Consider the following 18936-nt stretch of genomic DNA (forward strand, 5'->3'; position numbering starts at 1 on the left):
TCAATGAATAAAAACTAAGCTTTAATGTAAAAGACGGACAAATGGACTAATTAGCCTACTGTCATAGTTTTATTCATGACCTGCATGTGTCTGCAGAATCACAAACTGTAGCTTAGCTCCTGATTAGTAAAACGGCTTTCCACCCAAAACATCTCTTGTTCAAAGATTGATTTAGCTGCTTGACATGTTGCACTTCCGTTAATAATCGAAGAAATCGAAGGAGAGCCCTGAGGGGAAGATGAGAGCTTACTGGACAGGGTTCCATTGACCCAGACCCTCTGTGGTTCAGGTTAGGGAAAGGTTACATTTATTGCATATAAACTAAATAAGGTCAATTTACGGTTGGAGTTAGGCAGGTAAAACACCTTGTCAAGGTCAGGGAAAGATTGTGGTTACAGTTGATAAAAAGGAAAATGTTAATTGCAGGTTTATGATGAGACAAGAACTCTGGTTTCCTGTATGAAAGGCGAACATGCTGCACGCCCATTGACCACCCCAATTCGCCTTGCCACATACAGGCCACCCTACTTCCTGCTTTGGCACTGATCGTTGGCATTGGATGTGTACTGTGGGGTGGGGATTCATCCAATATGGATGTACTTCCTTGGATACTGGGCTGATCTGTTCACGAACGTTTTCAACTCCTTTTCAATCAGCAGTGCCAGTTTGTAGTACAGTCATGATGGAAAGTCCTAAGAGGCTAAACCGTTTGGAATAGGCAAATACAGCGTGTCATCTGTTCAGTCAACAAAATTGGGAAATTGTTTTTGTAACATTTCTGAATAGAATAATGCAAATTCTGTCAAAGGAATTCAGGAATAAAATGGAGATTGACAGCAATATTCTAAAATATCTGTCCATACAGTGACAGGTGAATGCACCCACAAGCCTGTGATCAAAGGAAGCCAAAAACACTGTGTTGTGCATTGCATTTCGAATTGTTTCAATGCTGTCATGGTCATTCCTGCCAATAAAAACATCTGCAAAAATCAGCTTGTCTGGGTGAGGATGGATTTTCGTTTTTGTATTGCCAAACCCAATCAAAAACAATTACATGCGCGACAACGTGGAGAAAACACTTGCAGCTGTGTTAACCTGAAAATACTGGATGCAGCTCATAAAGAAGAGCACAGGGATATAGACAGGCATTTGAGCAGAGAATGTGAAGAGAGAATGAGCCGGTTGGCTACATATTTGTGTGGTAATCCAGAGAAGAGGGTGGCATCACTGGTAAACGTACTGGGATCAAATGCCTTTTTTTCCACTCCAGACAGAACTGGCTGTTAGGCTTATTTAAAGAGAGGCTGGAGGATCGCTTGGTGATTGTTCAGAGCCTTGGCATACCAAATTAGCTTTTTCCATTCATTTGGAAAGATCTAATCAAACATTAATTATTGTGGCCACCTGTGAAAGAGGAGGCTGTGGAGTGTTGCTCATCTGTTCCCTTATGGTAGCTGCAGGGTCCTTACGCTCTGAATCCAGCGAATGAACCCCAAACAAGGACCACAGGAGACGGAGAGGCAGATTGCATTCCATCAGATCATGGAGTATCTAATAGGATGCACAGCAGCATCTGAGCGTCGCTGCTGTTTGCCAGGTTTTCTCTGGCCACTGAGAGCCGTGCATGATTCCTTTGACCCAGCAGTTTAAGAGCTTTTCTTTTTTAAGATTTTCAGGGTGGCTTGCATTGCTCCTCTACTAACAGGCACAGACTGGATGAGTCCAAGCCTGAGCTGTATGAGCACGAGTGCCACTAACTCTTCAAACTGATAGGCTTGAAGAAAAAGCATCAGTCATCTGATCTTGCAAATAGCTAACTCTATGGTAATGTCAAATGCCTTGTCTTCGAAAAACAATACCGTCATGCCTTGGGGTCATGTTTGTTTTCATTGCTTGTTTTTGTTCAAGACCATGTTTTCCAATCAGTTGTGACATGTTCTGTCAGCCTGTGGAGAGCGGTGCTTGTCCCATGAATAGTCAAATTAGACTGGCTAGAGGGCGGATGTAATCTGGGTGCAGTCAGGTATGGCTTCCAGAGCAGTGCAGCCAGAGAGGTTGGCTTGTAATCAGCAACCAGAGGTGTCTAATTGGCATATGGCTGTGAAAGCACCAGACTACTCTGCTCATTCATCCAAATAGAATAAGTTCTATGGCCAGAGACAAAGCTTTAATAAAATAAATCGAAAGAAAAATCAATTCTTTAAAACAGAGAGAACAATTAACTCCATCACTGTTCTTTGGGTGTGACAGATTTCAAATGATATGTTACACGTGCACAAAGCCTGAATTTGTGTTTGCACCGAGTTAAAAAGCCTCTGACACAAGGACACCATAACACTTTTGACTGTAGAATAACTCATCAAACCCAGGAAAATTGGACAGTCCATCAAAAACTGGGCATCTGGCAGCCCACTTCTGGGCACCAAGCCATCTCCACCCTGCAATTCTTTCTCATTAAACAATTTTGCCCCCACCAAAACACAGCTAAAGCAGCAAGTCAAAATCTAATTTCACTGAATGAAATCAAGCAAAAATAATCTGGCACCCAACGTTTTCACAGAAACACCATGTGTAAATAATATTAAATCTCAAATGCCTGCCGCCCCCCAGTAGTTAATCTACCATCAGATACTTTCTATGATACTTGGTTATCAAGATAAAATGCAAACCCACTGTGTCGTGGTGATCTGTAACGTTTAAAGAAAAATGAAATTAGAAAAAGATTTTCATATTGTCCTGATGCACTTTATGATTAGTAGGTAAAAATATTGCTTTTTGGTGAACAAATTCAAACAAAAGTATTGAAACCATCCATCTCATGGCAGTTACATCTTGACTTAGAAATAAACTCTCCACCTGTTGTTTGTATCACTGATAACAACTTGTGAATATCACTTGTGAGTATCTCTCAGTTTGCTTAAAATGAACTTTTTTCCTTCTTTTTAGTTTTTTATTTTACATACAGCCACTCTCTATGTTGCACAATTCATGTAATTGTATATAATCTTATGCCAAATTATGTGTCACATTTATAAGTTTTACTGTGACTCAAAAAGGGTATTAGATTTTACGTTGAGCTCCATGATTGCAGAATGACAAAAAACAGCAGGGAGTGCACTGTGGGATGATGAGCCAATAATACCAAATCGCACAATGCCCAAGAGCTACAGTGCAGCAAAATTTGTTTTTGGAAAATGAATCACCGCAGTCATGAACACCGTAACATCAGTCTCTCAAAGCATCAGGTGTTACAGATTCAATTCCATATTCATTAATTTTGCTGTTGGTGCAACACAATTAGAGGCCTAGTGAATCCAGGACTAATCCCTAACACTCATAGGACATGAATCACAGTAGCAGGAGATGGGAATAAATGAGCTGCAATAAAAAGGTACTAATACCCTGTATTACTCCAAGCTTAAAGTCTCCCCTTCCTTCAATACATGTTTCCACTTCTACCTTGGGAGGCTGAGATGCTCAAGCCTCTCTGACTAATTATTTTTGGCCTATGTGGGAGGAGAAACACACATGGTATCAAATTCGTATGCTGGATTTAGCAAAAAAAAAAAAAGAAATGAAACGCCATGATTCATGTGTGAGAGAGTGTTAATGCACTTTGGAAGGTGACGCTGACTGTCATGTTTCTGGGCTGGAGGTTTCAGTGGGACATTTTCTACACAGCAGCCTCAGCGTGTCTGACACCTTCTCTACTTTTCCCATTTTAAAAGAGCTGCGCACAATCTCTTCCTCTGGTTCCTCCGGCCCACGTCTCTGGCCATTTCTATGAGTGAGTTACTGATTAATTTCATGTTCTTCCCACAGGAGTAAGAGAGGAAGCAATGGGCTGGACTATGACTCTAAAAGATGACTTTGGGGTCATTGCCTGGACACGGCGAGCTGGGAGCTACCTCAGCCTCTTCCTCCTCTTCTCTCTCTTTTCCTTTTCTGTCCAGTCAGACATTGTGTTTCCCAAGGACCATCATTTTTCATGGAAAGCAGGTATTTTGTCTAATTATTCCTCTGCACTATGAATGTGTTAATGAACACCCCTTTCTGACTTTTCAAATACAATCATCCAGGTCAAACCTCTCTTTCATCTCTGGAGCAAAATCATTGGATGGGGTTGATTATATATTCTACACATTGAGATATGCAACTACACCGAGCTGCTCATCGCCTGCCGGGCTTGCTTCAGTGGTATTCTATAAAATATGGATTTAACGAGACAGCAGGGCTGCAACGATTATTTTCAATATTGATTCATCTTTTAGTCTCTAAAATGTATAAAAATTTGTAAAAAATGCTCATCAGAAGTTCCCAGAGCCCAAAGAGAAGTCTTGACATTGCGTCTTTAGTCCATCCAACAGTCCAAAACCCAAAGACTCTTCATTTACTGTCATAAATAACAAAGAAAAACAGCAAATCCTTACATTTAAGAAGCTGGGACCAGCAAATATTTGACACTTTTGCTTGAAAAATGACTGAAACGATTAATCAAAATAGTTGGTGATTAATTTTCTTGTGATCGACTAATCGATTAATTGCTGCAGCTCTACAAGACTGACCTCTTAGAACCTGTTAAGGTTCACACCATTGGGTATGCTGAATCTATGAGCACACACACACAAACACACACTCCAGTATACAGTATACAGTATATACACATAGTCATTACTACTTCTCATTACAGGAGAAAAATACTGTACAACTATATTCATTGTCAATGCAGCCAGTTCTGTCTGGAAAGTAATCATCCTCTTTCTGACACACATTGTTAGAGAGCATAAACCCTGAGCCGCTATTGGACATCATGAAGCCAGAGGGTCCTTACGCCTGGGCGGTTAGCATTATAATGCCTTCTTTCTGACGGACTATCCATCCACAGCCCCATGGTGACAAGCAGGGCTAGGATTGTTACCATAATGATGTGTATGCTGTGGTAACGTGACACAGTTAATGAGACATTGGTGCACAGTAAATAATCATGTCCTGCCATGATCTGCTGAGGATTTATGGTGCCAGTTACATGGCTTGAATGAACAGCATGCTGTATACAGTACATGCATTGCTCTGTGAATATTGAGTCTAAATGTTTGGATTTATAAGTGTTTTTTGTATGTCTGAAATACCTTTTATATGCATTCATGCAATATTTCATATACAAACATTTATCATATTTGTGAGTGAATCACCTCTGGAAAGTGATTGAAAGCTGACGTCATACGTCTCTCTCTTATAAAGGGAATTTGAGGTAGCCTCACTATTCATCCTTCACTTGCTTAACAAATTCAATTGAAAATGTATTTCCAAAGTAGCTTGAGGAGGAAAACTTGGCCTTCCCACACAAAAGCCCCACTTGCTGTGCGATTAGCACTTTCATTTCTCACTCTGTGGTTGGGTAATGACACTGCCCAAGTGATAAAGAGATTGATTAATTTCACTTGAAAGAGCGTATGTTCAAAAGGGTTGTAACCGGGACACCAAGTGTGAGGATTTGACATCCTTGCAGGGCTAAGATGGCTTATGAGTTGTTGCTTAACTGGATATGAAAACCACTTTAAAAATAAGAAAGGAAATCTCAAACTTAACATACCTCACCTCTGAATATATCCTCCTAATGTCTGTTTGACTCCGGGGGAAACTGAGGGACTGTGGCGAGCGCTATCACAATGCTTTGAAGTGAAATCTGACAACAGAAATTTCAGTGGAAGAACAGTCAGCTGTACAATAAAATGTGTATGATGTAATTGCTATAGTTTGGTTTAAATGAGCAGACATTCCTCAAGGCCCCACACCTGTCTCACATTCACTGTCTCTGCAGCAGCTCCAGGCTTCATGTCACATGTCTGAGTGTTATCATGTTGACAAATACTGATTTCACTTCCCCATGTTTACCATGGATGTGATGTATTTGAATGCTTAATTTGGCTGACAGACTCCCTTTTAATTTTGGCCTTGTCAGTGTAGGAAAGATGTGATCTAAATTATGCACAGCCACCCTATTGTGTGTTTGGTGTGTCTATCTAGGCCAGCAGCATTGTGGGGTAAATCTTTTGTGTGAGCCAGTTCCCAGAGCTGTGGCTAAGCTGGGCGTCTCTGGCTCAAACAGAGAGCTGGAGCCGTTTAAGCTTGACCTTCATCAGTGTCTCAGAGAGCAGAACAGAGCATTGAAAACACTGCAGCTAATAGGACTGCTATTTAACTCTTTAAAGTGACTGTTCAAAGATAAATCCCTTTTTAAACAGCCATACTTGCCCTTCTTAACAGCGAGGTACACACTCATCATTAACTCACAGCACACTGAAGACACTGAGATGATAATATGAGCTCCAAACCACCATGTAAACTTGCAGGGCGTTTTGCTCAACGACAGAACAATCAGTTATCTGTACATTTCCGATATCAAAATGTGTGTGAGAAAAATGCTATAGGAAATATCATATGACATGAACATATGAGGAGGACTGAACGTTCGCACACACATCAGTGCTGTCGACTGGTACAGCAGAGTGTGATTTGCATTGCTCTGTGTGTTTTATTTTATTACATTTGGGTTGTTGCACTGCTGTAGATTTCATATAGTTTATGCATTGAGAAAATTGATTTTAGAATATAATCGCAGACAAGTAAGTGCACAATGTAGCTTTTGCCTCTTAAATTTTGCTCTTGAAATTCAAGAGATCACATACAGTCCTGTTAGCTTCAGAATGCTAATATCCTCTAAAACAGAGCGTTGCAATTGGATTTATTTTGACTTCCACAAGCATCTGCATTTAAACACGACAGAAAGACACCGCGCTCAGCCTGTGTCAGCTTTAGTCGACTGGAGAAGTAAGATCTTCTCTCCCAGGTTTTCATTTGTCATCTTTGAGATGAGCGTAATTTTTTTCTGTAAAAGGTCTTTAAAATGCTGGGATTTTTGTCTGGGTATTTGTGTTTTTTCAACTAACAGGGGAAGAGCTGCATTATTCTTAGATACAAGAGCTCATCCCAAATGGGGTTGAATTGTGCGTCAAAACTTCTTTACTCTAAAAATAACCATATATTTCTTTTTCCTTTTTTGTCTAGAGAATCCAACTAGTTCAGGGAAGTGAGGTATCTTTATCTCTGAGGAGAAAAAAATGTGATATTCTAACATCATTTTAACAATACATTGGAGACTGTGTACAGTATTAAGACTGCAGTGAGCACTCATTAAGAAAGTGTATTTGTTTAGTCAATATGTTGCTGTTCCTCATTTACTTGCTTGTTTCATTCATATTTCTCTTTGTTTTGGCTGTAAAAATAAAACGATGTGTGTCGCTGTTTTGATAAATCCTGCCAGGCTTCTCTGGAGGATTGAATAATTAAGCCATCTACTGTTTATCTAAATTAGCTGTGCGAATCAGCTGAGGGGCAATGATTTTCAAAAAGATTGAGAAATCAATAAAGGTTTTCCTTAATGAGTGGGATCTGAGCTCCTGCTGGATTATTCAAACAGCATACGGGGCAGAAGCCCCAGGACCTGGTCTTGGTCTTAGAGATACTGTCAGGCAACATTTACATTTCATTTCAGTGTCTCAGAGTTCATTTATTTGCAATTTCAACACACTGTTGCACCATCAAAGCCGAAATCAAACATCAATGCTGCAGTGAGCTTCTGTTGTTTCTGAAAAATAAGCTCAAAGGAGGCAGTGTGCTAGGATCGAGTCCTTCAGGATTTCACATTTAACCAAATGACACTGCATAATTTAGAGAGGGCTTTTTCCATTTTATGGTGACAAAGAAAAGTAAATCACATTAGGCAAATGCATTTTTTTCCCCATTTCGCATCACTGGATAGGCTGTTGCAAGTGGACAATATCTAGTTACCCTCACACTCGCTTCCTCTTGCAGCAAAGGTACATGCACCGCCCTGTCAGCTGTTACTGTCACAGTCAATATTGTACCTCATGGATGATAGAATTGTTTTCTAAAGGGAGTCAAAGCTTGTCCTGACGGTGGTGCTGGAGGAAAAATCAAGGGGTCTCCGGATCCATCAGGTTCCCTCCTCATGGGAGCACAGAGATGCACAGTAATTGTGATGTACGGTGCTGGCCAGGAGATGTGTTCCTTTGAAATGTGAGACTTTGAATGAAGCAGCAGAGAAATAATAAATCATAAACTTAGGTCTCATGTGACCCGTGCTATAGATATAAAGACCCTTCACAGAGCTGATTAGCTGTAAATGACAAATGACATGTTGGATAGAAAACAGGTTATTGTAGGAAATCTGAGAATGTGTTTTCATGCACTGCCATAACCTGATTACTCCTGTGGAGCTGAATTCAAATTGAGTCTGGCATATCTGAACCCTGATATGAGCACACAGTTTTTGCTTGCTGTGTGCAGAAAAGGTACAAAGGACCTATGGTTCAACTGTGAACACTCACTTATTTAGACATGTTTTTTTTTGCATTTCTGTTTTAGTCTGCTATTGGATTGATCTTGATACAGCTATGAGTGATGTTCTTTTCATCTCACTGCACTAATAGCCTAGTGATACTTTTCCTGTACTGAGCTCTGTCACGGAAATGTGCTGTTAAGGCCATGTGCACAGTATAAGCCGACTTCTTTTACAAAACATCTTTTCCTCTCTATTTTGGCCTTCCATGCACACCAAGCAGACATTTTTCACACCTCAAAAAGATGCCTTTAGAAAAATGCTCTCCAAACTTGATCTGAAAGTGCCAGTCTAACTGTCATGTGGCTGGGGAAAATAAAACTGCAATTTGGTCAAACGTCTTTGTGCAGCATATCGCATGTATTTACACTCCTGAGTGTTTCATTTTAACTGCCTTAGTCTGGACCAACTTTCACAAGATCATTTAGTACTTGAATCCACCTATAATCAAGCACCTGACGTTGCTCTCTTGCTCAGCTGACTGACTAAGACGTCTCAGTGCCATCACAACCCCTCTTTGAGTCATTCAAAGAAAGTTGTCCCCAGTGTGCAGAGACGAACACCTTTAGAACTAGTAGATAAATAAGAAAATAATTTAAGTGAAGAAATGCATGTTTGCAAAATGACATTACAAAAGTATTAAAAAATAGCGTTTTGACAGTAATAAGAAACCATATGCGGCCCTGAGCACAACATAAGCAACGCTAATGAATAGACAACGTCATCAGGCCCTTAACATCTGCCCCAATCCCAGTGATGGGACGTCCCATCTGGCTACAAAAGAGGCTTATCTGAGAAGCACTCTCTGAGTTTGCTTATTTATCTGATTGAGGGTTCTCCATCAAAGTCAAGGTTTCCAAACCACTGTAAAACAATTTAAGCTGGTTCAATTCAAAGTTTCCCTGCTGCCTTTTAAAAAGTTGAGTTAACTGAATTTGGGATAGCAAGTTCAATAAACTTCAGGTATTAAGTTGAATCAAGTTGCTTCTGTGTTGCTGCATGGGCTTGTTTTTGGTGTGATAATGAAATCTAAGGTTGGTGTTTCTTGCGGTTTGTGTGTTTGCTTGCACACATTTCTGTCACTAAATCAGAAATGGTTCTCGCTTTCAAATAGTTAATCATTTAACAATTTAATTCATGATAATATCTTACAGTGTTCTTCAGAAGTTTATTTTCCCTTCAACAACCCCCATAGCTCAGACAAATAACACATGATATTATTTTTTTTAGAATACAAATTCTCTAGTGAGTAATTTTGCCTTTAGCTTAAATCTTAAATTAGAAGGTGTTGTGGTCTCTGGACTAACAATCATTGCTAGAAATCACCGCCAGCCTACAGTAATTTCTTCAGATCCAGCTGAAATAGCTGTAACCTTTTTGCTGATATTGAGACTGTGTAACAGGGTTTACATTCAGTCATCCATCATTCAGTCTGATTCTGTTTTTTATAGAATGACTATCGACAGTCTGATGGAAAGACACAAATGTGATGGAGATGGTGTGTTTTGTTTTTTGGAAAATACATTCTCAAAACTCACTTATTTATTTTAATCCCAACGATGACTGCTGCCAGGTGATTTGTCCTGTGGGCTCTGGTGTTGTCAGCAGTTTGACAACAGCTGTGTTTCCCTGTCAAAGCTGGATTTCTTCTGCTGCATAGAGTAGCTATAGAGAGTGGTAAAGGTAAATAAGCAGTGGTTCAAACAGAGCACAACACTGCTCTTGCTGCACTGCTCTCTGTGGAAGATGGGGACAGCAGCTGATATTAGTTTTACTTCTATTTGTAAGAAATCTAGCAATTCATATGTACATCAAAGAGTCACCTGGGTTTTCATTAAAATTATGGCCGTGTTCAAAACCATCAACATCAATATGAACACAGGACTTCTGTGGAGGTTTCATGAAACGCTTTCATCCAACCGAGCTTCTGCGTCCTCTCACACAACCGTTTATTGAGACACGCATTTGATTTAAGTGTTTCCCCCCTGCTTTTTGTAAACACTGTAAAGCTTTCAAAATGTTTCCCTTGTTCCATTCATATAGTATCAATTATGCAGCTTGGCATTACATTTCAGCAAATTCCTGCAAATGCGCACAAATGCTCATTAAAATTTGAAATAAAGAAATGTGGTTATCTGCCTCCACACACATCTCCTTTGGGAAGGCTAAATCTAGTACACCAAGTCAGCCTGATGAGGATCAAGGTGAATAAAATTCAAAGTTGACTATTGATCTGAGGCTGAAAGATGTTGCTTCAATCAGATATTCTATATCTCAAGCTTTTTTAAAACACATCCACTCTGCATGTTTGTAACAGTGCCTTGGGCATACAATTGACAGAAAGCACTAAAGTGAAAGACAAACGAATGCTCTGCTTTGTCTAATTTAAATATCAGCAGTATTTGTCATCGTAAAGTGTGTATTCCAGCTCTCAAAGCGACCTTGACAACATTCGACATGTCTCTTCAAAAGCCTTTTAAATTGATTATGCAATTGAGATCTCATTTTGAACTTGTGTCCCTCCTTCTGACTGGCAGAGAACTGATTGAGGTTGTCATAAAAGCTGGCGGCTAGTCCCACGAGAGCCACAAGGCAAGAGATTTCTAGCAGTCAGATCCTTAATCCCATGAGAATATTCTCAGAGAAGAGTTAGCTTTCAGAGCCGCTCTCCTCTCAGAGACGGCCCTTTCAGGCAGCGCGGGGCTTTCACATCACCCTTATACAAAACGTTCCAATTCTGGTCAAATCTCCCACAGTGGAATTTTTCCATTAGGGGCTTGAAGGAGGAATAGGGAAAGACACACAGCCATGACTAGTTTGTAACTGAGGACAGAGGTAATTAGAAGGACTTCCTGTAGCTAGTGGAAATATCCAGCCTGGAGTGCCACTGTGTAAATGATGGGAATCAAAGACAGAAGGTCATCTGATTACTGACTGGCTCCTGCAGCTTCAATTAATACTAATATTGAAATACATAGGCATCTATTGAGATTCAAATTTTTGTTTGATAAAGCCCCATGTGTGCAGAATAGGTCCCTTAATACATCGCTCTTAAATTAATTTAGATAGATTTTTTCGATCTGGGGGCGGGGGGAGTGGGGGGGGGGCACCCTTTGAAGTTGTCCATAGTATAGTCAGAGAGTCTCTGTAGTGTAGCTGACTGCATAAATCGAACCTTGCTAGATCACTCAAGGACAGTAATTTTTTGCAGATGTGTTTGCAGAAGTGTAGCTGAAATAAAAACTCAACCAAATTAGATATTTGGACTGAATTTTAGGAATACTATTGTACCTCACAAGCTAATAAGTCACAATACTGGAATTTGGTTAGGCAACAGCTTCAGCTACTTAAATGCAAACGAGGTAAACCTGCTGACAGGAGGTTCTCCTTTTCCACTGCTGCAAACTGGCCCAAGTGCAGAGATTTCAGTAAATCAGCAGGGAGGAGAGCCAGGCAGGAGCATGTCCTGCTCTTTGATGCCTCACTAGAAGTTGGGAGTATTGCATTTTGAGGCTGATGTGAATGACCTTGTACTTTGTGTGTTATGCATGTCTGTGTGAAGGTCAGGCACATAAAGAGGCCGTATAAGTAATTTGTCACTGCATGGAGTGAATGGACAAAGCATCTGACATCCTCTGCTGCACCCTACAAAATAAATTAAAGCCTCAGTGTCACATAGCATTATTACTCTATCATTCTGTCCCTCATTTTTGTCAGGGCTCTTAATATGCTCTGTAAATGCTCTCTAGTGAGGACGCTTCAGTGTAATTCCAGCTCATAAAAAAAAGGCTATTTGCTGCTTTAACAAAACATAACATGCCTGTTGTAATTACAATAGTTTTAATGAGATGAACTCCTCTTTGCTTCACAAAAGCTGTAAGCCTGAAGGTCTCAGCCAGACTGACTCAGTATGAGTCCAGGCAGAAGCTGCAGGATATACAGGGGCAGATAATACCTAAATGCTAAAAATGGCTAAAGAAAAAAAAAAACCTCTTTTGTGTTTCCTCGTCAAGCTGCTCTCCGTGCTGGAGTGCTCTGTCTTTGTCAGCACATGTGCTTATACCCCCTCTACTGCAGACAGAGTAGGAAGTAAATAGGTTACCAACTGATGAGATTTCATATTTCTTCTTTCAAGTTCCCCTCCATTCCTATCACTATATTCTACTTAATAATTAATGGCGTGCTATTTGTTTCCTTGGATGGATGTTTCTCTTCACTTAAAAGATCTCCTCAGAATATTGGAGGATGGGAACTCCTTACTGATCCACTACCCACAGTCAGAGAAAAAGGGAAATGTTAATAACGTTCTCTCTGTTTGAACAGTAGCCTCTACAGAGACCTGTTAAAATAGCCCACTCTGTTTACTGTGTATTTGACCCAGTGGGGAACACACTGGAGAGACAACCAAATGGATTTTATTCTTACCTGAGAAAAACTCCCATATGAGTCATTTTCTGATTGCAGAGCACTGTCTATCAAGAGCGCCTGTTTTATTTTACCCTTTGATCAAATGTGCTGAAAGAGACTAGTCAGAACAGAGGGTATACAAGGGAAGAGAGGAGGAGAGGGGAGATAGGCTGTGAGGAAGGGATTGCAGTGCAGTCATCCAGTTTTAAAGCAGTAGCCAATGCAAAATATACGTGATGAATTATAACAAGTCACTTAACTAAGAGAATTTAGGTTTGAAAAACATGCATATATACTGGATCTGAGTTATCTGGATGACTTTGCTGCATAGCCCTGTGCTAATCCTGTCTCCTACAAATTACGTTTTTATGCTACTAATTTGCAATGGCAAATTCATTTTAGAGGAAACGTCATACTGCCTGGGTTGTTTTTTATCAACATGTCTGGTAAATTGCTAACTCTTAATATTGAAAAAGTAAAATGTCAACTAACAATGTATTTCACTTGTTTTCGGTGGACGTCTTTATGGTTACGGCTAGGTACTCACAACACAAGCTACAACGCGTTAACTTCACTAACATTTAACTGAAAGCATAATCTTCCCTAACCTGAACCAAAATGCCTTTGTTGCCTAAACTTAACGACACGCAGTCCTGTGCTTTGTACACCCACCATCCACGCCAAACACCTGCCTATGATTTATGTGCAGTAAAAAAAAGTAGAGCTTCCTTCACTTGAAAGAACATTGCCTGTGATCCTAATCCACCCCCCCCCAAAAAAAATGTTTTTAATGTTGGGACCAACCTGTACTTATTACCCCCCAGAGATTGAACCTGGATTCTTCGGGCCACTTCACATTCTGACTAACACAGAGTTTGATAGCACATTGTTTAGCAAGAATTAACATCAAAATGTCAGATTTTGATGTCCCCAAGATTACGCAGGATGTCTTTCTTACTCACTGATTTATAACAATTATACAGGGAGTCATAAAACTTCTGCATTGAGAGTAGCTGTAATAGAGCGCGTAAAATGCTTCTTACTGGTACAAACCTAATTTAATGTTAAATCAAATGGTATTTGATTTTTCTTTACAAGACCAATAAGTTCAAGCATAGTGCTGATTATTAAAAGACAAATACATAATAAAGTAATAATTAAGTTACAAAACTTCATGACCAAATGAATCCTGGAAGGTACTGACATCCTGACAATTGATGATACAGTAGTAAGTAACCATGGCTGGCTTCTTTAAAAATGGATGACTTTATGGTTTGGGGATTTTACGCAGCATTATTTAATTTGCATGAAATACTGTTTGTGAGTTTGGCCATCATATCTCTGCAGCATGTCATTTCTTCTCATTCAGTCTTACCACTTGTTTATTTTCATTCGCCCTACCCTGGGATGAGCAGCTGAATAATTCTTTGTTGTTTAGAGTAGAGGGAGAGCTGGATCGACCTATTGGACTCAATGGGCACAACAAACCAATTTAATTAATTCTGCTAATGCTTGGCTTTCATCCTCCTTTTTTTGTTTAGCAAGGCTGTTGAATAATCTTTTGTGAGTGACTTCTTAATCACAGTGTGGACAGTTCTGCTGTGCTTATGTGGTGAAGGAGTGCCATTTCCTGAACGGGAAAAGGGAATAAATTCCACATGAGTTAAACAAGACATCTCTGCTATATTTTTCAGGTAAACTAAACTCTTGCACTTATCCAGTAATTGTTTAGTATTTAGATAATAATAATAATTATGAGATAAATATTGGTAGACATAGGTTGTTTCATTTGGCCAACTAAGACTTCTGAAGTCTCATATTTGCTTTGGCTGAACAGTTTTTATACAGAGCAAGGGCTGTGTAGTTTATCCTCCATCTCTTGCAGCGAATAGCCGTGTTAGAAAGGGACCACTTCACGGCCAATATATGACTGTAGTTGCATTTAATGGTTTTTAACACACGCCTCCAACCAATCAGAAAAAAATATTCAAACAGGCCATGCTGTTAGGGATTTTCTTCCATTTTATACCATTTCTTCGGTCAACACGCTGAGTCGTCTTTGTGACAGTGAGTACAACACTAACATGCTGATGTTCAGCAGATATAATGCTCACCTCGTCAACATTTGCTAATTAGCACCAGACACAAAGTGCAGCTGAGGCTTATGGGAATGTCATTAGTTTTGCAGTTTGGTATTTGGTCATAAACCAAAGTATTGGACAAATTTTGACCTGATGATGGCGCAAGATGAAAAGTCAGGGAACAATTAAAGTTATTACAGTTCATCCTTAGAGGTACATAAACATGTGTGCCGAGTTTCGCACCATCCAGTGGTCGACACATTTAAATAAATGTCAATCTCATGGTGGCGATAGTCAGTAGGATTTATCATGTGGGGACTGTGAAAATCTCATGGGTATCCATCCTGCACAGTAGTTGTTGATATATTTCAGTCTGGACTAAAGTGGTGGACTGACCACCCAACCAACTGACTGACAGACCGACATTACCATCCCTAGAGCTAAAAACAAGCCTTTTAAACAATATTGTCATCTTTTTGTTTACTGTTAAAATAAGAGTATTTATTTTTGAGTAATTCCAAAATATCCTTACCCAGAAACTGCTATCATATTGAGATATACCATGTTGCAGATATTCAGTCTCTTAATGTCATAGGGAGAGTTAGCACAAATGGTTTTATAATTATTCATCTTGGCAAAGTGACTTTACCTCAGGACTACATATCTCCAGCCTTCAAACCCTGGATCCTGTTGAAAAAAAAATTATTATTGAATTTCTCAAACCTGAAGTTGTAATGTTGAACTTGTGTGGAACTCAAGAGGGAGTGCAGTTCACAGAGATTTAAATGAGGTGCTCACAAAGTTGCATTTCAATAAGATGTAACTAGGGGAGAGAACACTAGCGTAATGATAAACAGACAGCGATGGGAAAAGGGTGCTGGTGGGTTTTGCTGTAGGGTTGCTTGGGGGGCTGTCCTTGATCAGGGATCATGCTCTCAGACTGGCTGATTTGGCAGCATGAGGCCTGAGCCAAAGAATGGCAGAAGCAACTCAATGACAAAGTGAGAATATCCAAAGACGCTACTCATCACAAATGAAGTGAGGCCTGAAAAGCTAGTTCAGGCAGAAACTCAAAAGTTGCTAAAGCTATATATCAGCCTCGTGTCAGCTGAGCGTGTGGCTGCTATCACTAATAAGCAGTCTGTTTAAAGCCTCTGCATATAGAATTTGAATGTGTTAACTTCTGTGACTCCTTTAGTCCCTCAGGCAGAAAAGCAACCCACCCCTCCATAACCATATATGGAGAGGAGGTGATGTCAAACTGCAATACATAACAATGGCATAACATGTATAATGAGGTTCATTATGAGAACAATAAGAGATTCTCGGTCACTGATTGTTCTGTGCTCTAATAATTCATTTTACCAGAACACAGCATGTATGGAACAGTGTTTGCCCAAAGGTCCTTGCTTTTTGTTGACTTTAAATTACACCTCACACATAACAATAACCAAACACAGCGAGACACAAAAACACAACCTATTTTTACACCTGAAAACAGGCTCACAGTCAGTACAGCAGTTGGTCTGACTATGTTAAAAATGAGTTTTATATACTTTACCGTGAGATCTGGCTCATTTAAGAATGGAAAGTCAGTTAAACATTGCATTATGTTCTAGATCAAAGCATGCCACATTTACAGGTGGCAGATGCTTTTACCCAGAGCGACATAAAGCTCTGTTCAGTTTTCATCACTAAAACTCGACCATCAGTTGGCAATCAGATCATCCTAGTCATTAGTGGACCATAGGTGCTGCAGGGACTGAACCTGTTCGATGAACAAGCTGAACTCATTATGGGAACAGAAAAAAAGCATGTACATACTGCAAAGCCTTTACAGTTTAATTTGCTACTGATACGTTTTTTTGTTTTGAACATCAAATGAAAGAAAAGGAGCAGCCAAGAGAGTTCAAAGTTTTACAAGGTACTTGTTTGTCACTGTTCTCTGCCATAGCTACAAGAGTACAAATAATAATGGGCTTCAAATTATCTCTGGAGATGTGTTCCCCATAATGCTAACATCTTGTGTTTATCAGAATATCTAAAAGCCCCAGCCCACCATCCTCCTGAGAGAAGTCATTTTCATTAATCCCTGAGAAAGAAATGAGTACACACTCTTCGTCAGATCGTCTGAAATTATGTTTGGGATGTTCTGTCAAGGAAAGACGCTTAACTACAAGTTAGCAGGGTGTCAATGTGCAAGAAACTCCTTGCACATAATTAATATAAGTTGGATACACCATGCATCATTTTCCTACCCCAGCAACGCCCAGCACTTAATCATGTGGAGAGAAGCCAGGTGAACTTTTAATTAGGATTTGTGGAGTGATGTTTGATCTTTTATTACTTTCGGCGTGGAGGTAATATGATAGCCTCTGTTTTTCTGTGCCCGTCAGACTTGGCTGTGACGTTCCCAACAGGAAGACACCTTTTGAGTTTGATGACCATGTAACTTTTGCCTGGTGCCAAACTAATAACTGTCTCTGTTGAATTGTTGCTCATCCAGCTAGAACATTTGCACAGAACTGCTACTATGACGAAACAACGTAATATTGACCCCATGACACTGAGTTGAGAGCTGTCTTGTTATTTTATTATTCGGTCTTTGATCCAGAAACTTTGCTGTGTCTGCAGAAACTGATTAATAATCATAGCTGCGCTGTAGTTTTCAAGCATTCCTTTTGTGTAATGTGCTAAGTGTATTGGGGAGGAACTGAAAATACAGTGACAAGTCATGTTCTTTTCAGCGTAACCCACTGGGAAATAGCAGCCCCTACTTCTAAATCAGAAAGGGATATTTAAGACTTTATCCAACTGTCTATGATGTGTCTTATTATGGCATGATGGCTGCAGATTTCGAACAGAGGACAGGTGGAATCTGTGGAAAGTCCCAATAGATGAGCTCTCAAAAACATAATTGGCTCTAAAACTCTCTGCTCAGCTGGGTGAGAAAATTGGTCAAGGGGTTTCTCTAATCCTTTTCTCTAACTAATGTGGAAATGCTTTTGATTAATGTCCAGTGGATCCTAAAATGTCGGCAGAAACGCTATCCCCCCTCTTTCTGTCTCAGATTCTTTTAATGAGTGTTAACTTTCCAGGCTGTAAACAGGTGGAGGGCATTTGTCTTTGTGATCCAAAGAGCTAGCAAAACGCTGACTCAAAGACAATCCCAAAATGTGTTTTCACTCTGGGATTGCTTGCTATACCCACTAACAGGTGCCAATACCAAAACAATACTTTTTTGTAATGACATGTTTAAATGTTTATATATCACACTTAGACGTGTTTATGTGTTTATATAAACATTTAAGATATTTTCTGAGAAGTTTAGCATTTAGCAGTATTTTTATTAATATTGTCTTAAACAGTAACTCTAAATACACATTTTATACACATATACATTTTTGTGACATTTGCGACTTAATCTGCGACTGGATCAGTGGTTTGATTTATGTCTCTCATGCAATTATAAATAATCCTTGTGTAAAAAGGGCATTTAGTCAGGGGATAATAATTCAGGCTGGAAATCTAACCCAGGCCAATCTCCATGCCATTTTGTTGAAATATTTGTTTATTATTTAAACATAAAATGTTTTAAATGTTTTTGAAATGTTTACTGTTGATGCAATTTTGGCTTTATTGCTGCATACAAAAACTGCTGCAAAAAATATCCAAAATAACAGACAGCTGATGATCCACAGTTCTCAGTGACTGTAGCGACCCTGTGTTGTTTATGCTTTGATTTACCTATTTCATTTTGAGATATATATATATATATATATATATTTGTATTTATTGTGGTTGCATGGCTTGGGCACCATTAGAGGAATATTATTCAGAGTACATTGCGCACGGAGCATCTTTTGGATTCCTATAGAGGGCAAAAGGTTCCCAATAGTTTACTTCTATAGTGTTGTACCATAATATTCTCCATAGTGTTTCCCTGATCTGTACAGAGAACAGCATGAGAGGAGAGCTGCTGTGAAAGCCTCAGCAAGAGTCTCAGCAACACTGACTTCACCCCCC

General features: G+C 39.6%; 1 protein-coding gene across 1 annotated transcript in view; it reads left to right on the forward strand.

The window, feature by feature from the left end:
* Positions 1–3839: 3839 nt before the first annotated feature.
* thsd7ba (thrombospondin, type I, domain containing 7Ba) overlaps positions 3840–18936 on the forward strand; it is a 117583-nt gene continuing 102486 nt past the window's right edge. The window contains exon 1 of the mRNA XM_070914555.1: positions 3840–3999. Coding sequence (XP_070770656.1) covers positions 3840–3999 — 160 coding nt within the window. The remainder of the gene's footprint in view (positions 4000–18936) is intronic.

Source organism: Enoplosus armatus, chromosome 11 (assembly GCF_043641665.1).
Source record: "Enoplosus armatus isolate fEnoArm2 chromosome 11, fEnoArm2.hap1, whole genome shotgun sequence".
Classification (NCBI taxonomy): Eukaryota; Metazoa; Chordata; class Actinopteri; order Centrarchiformes; family Enoplosidae; genus Enoplosus; species Enoplosus armatus.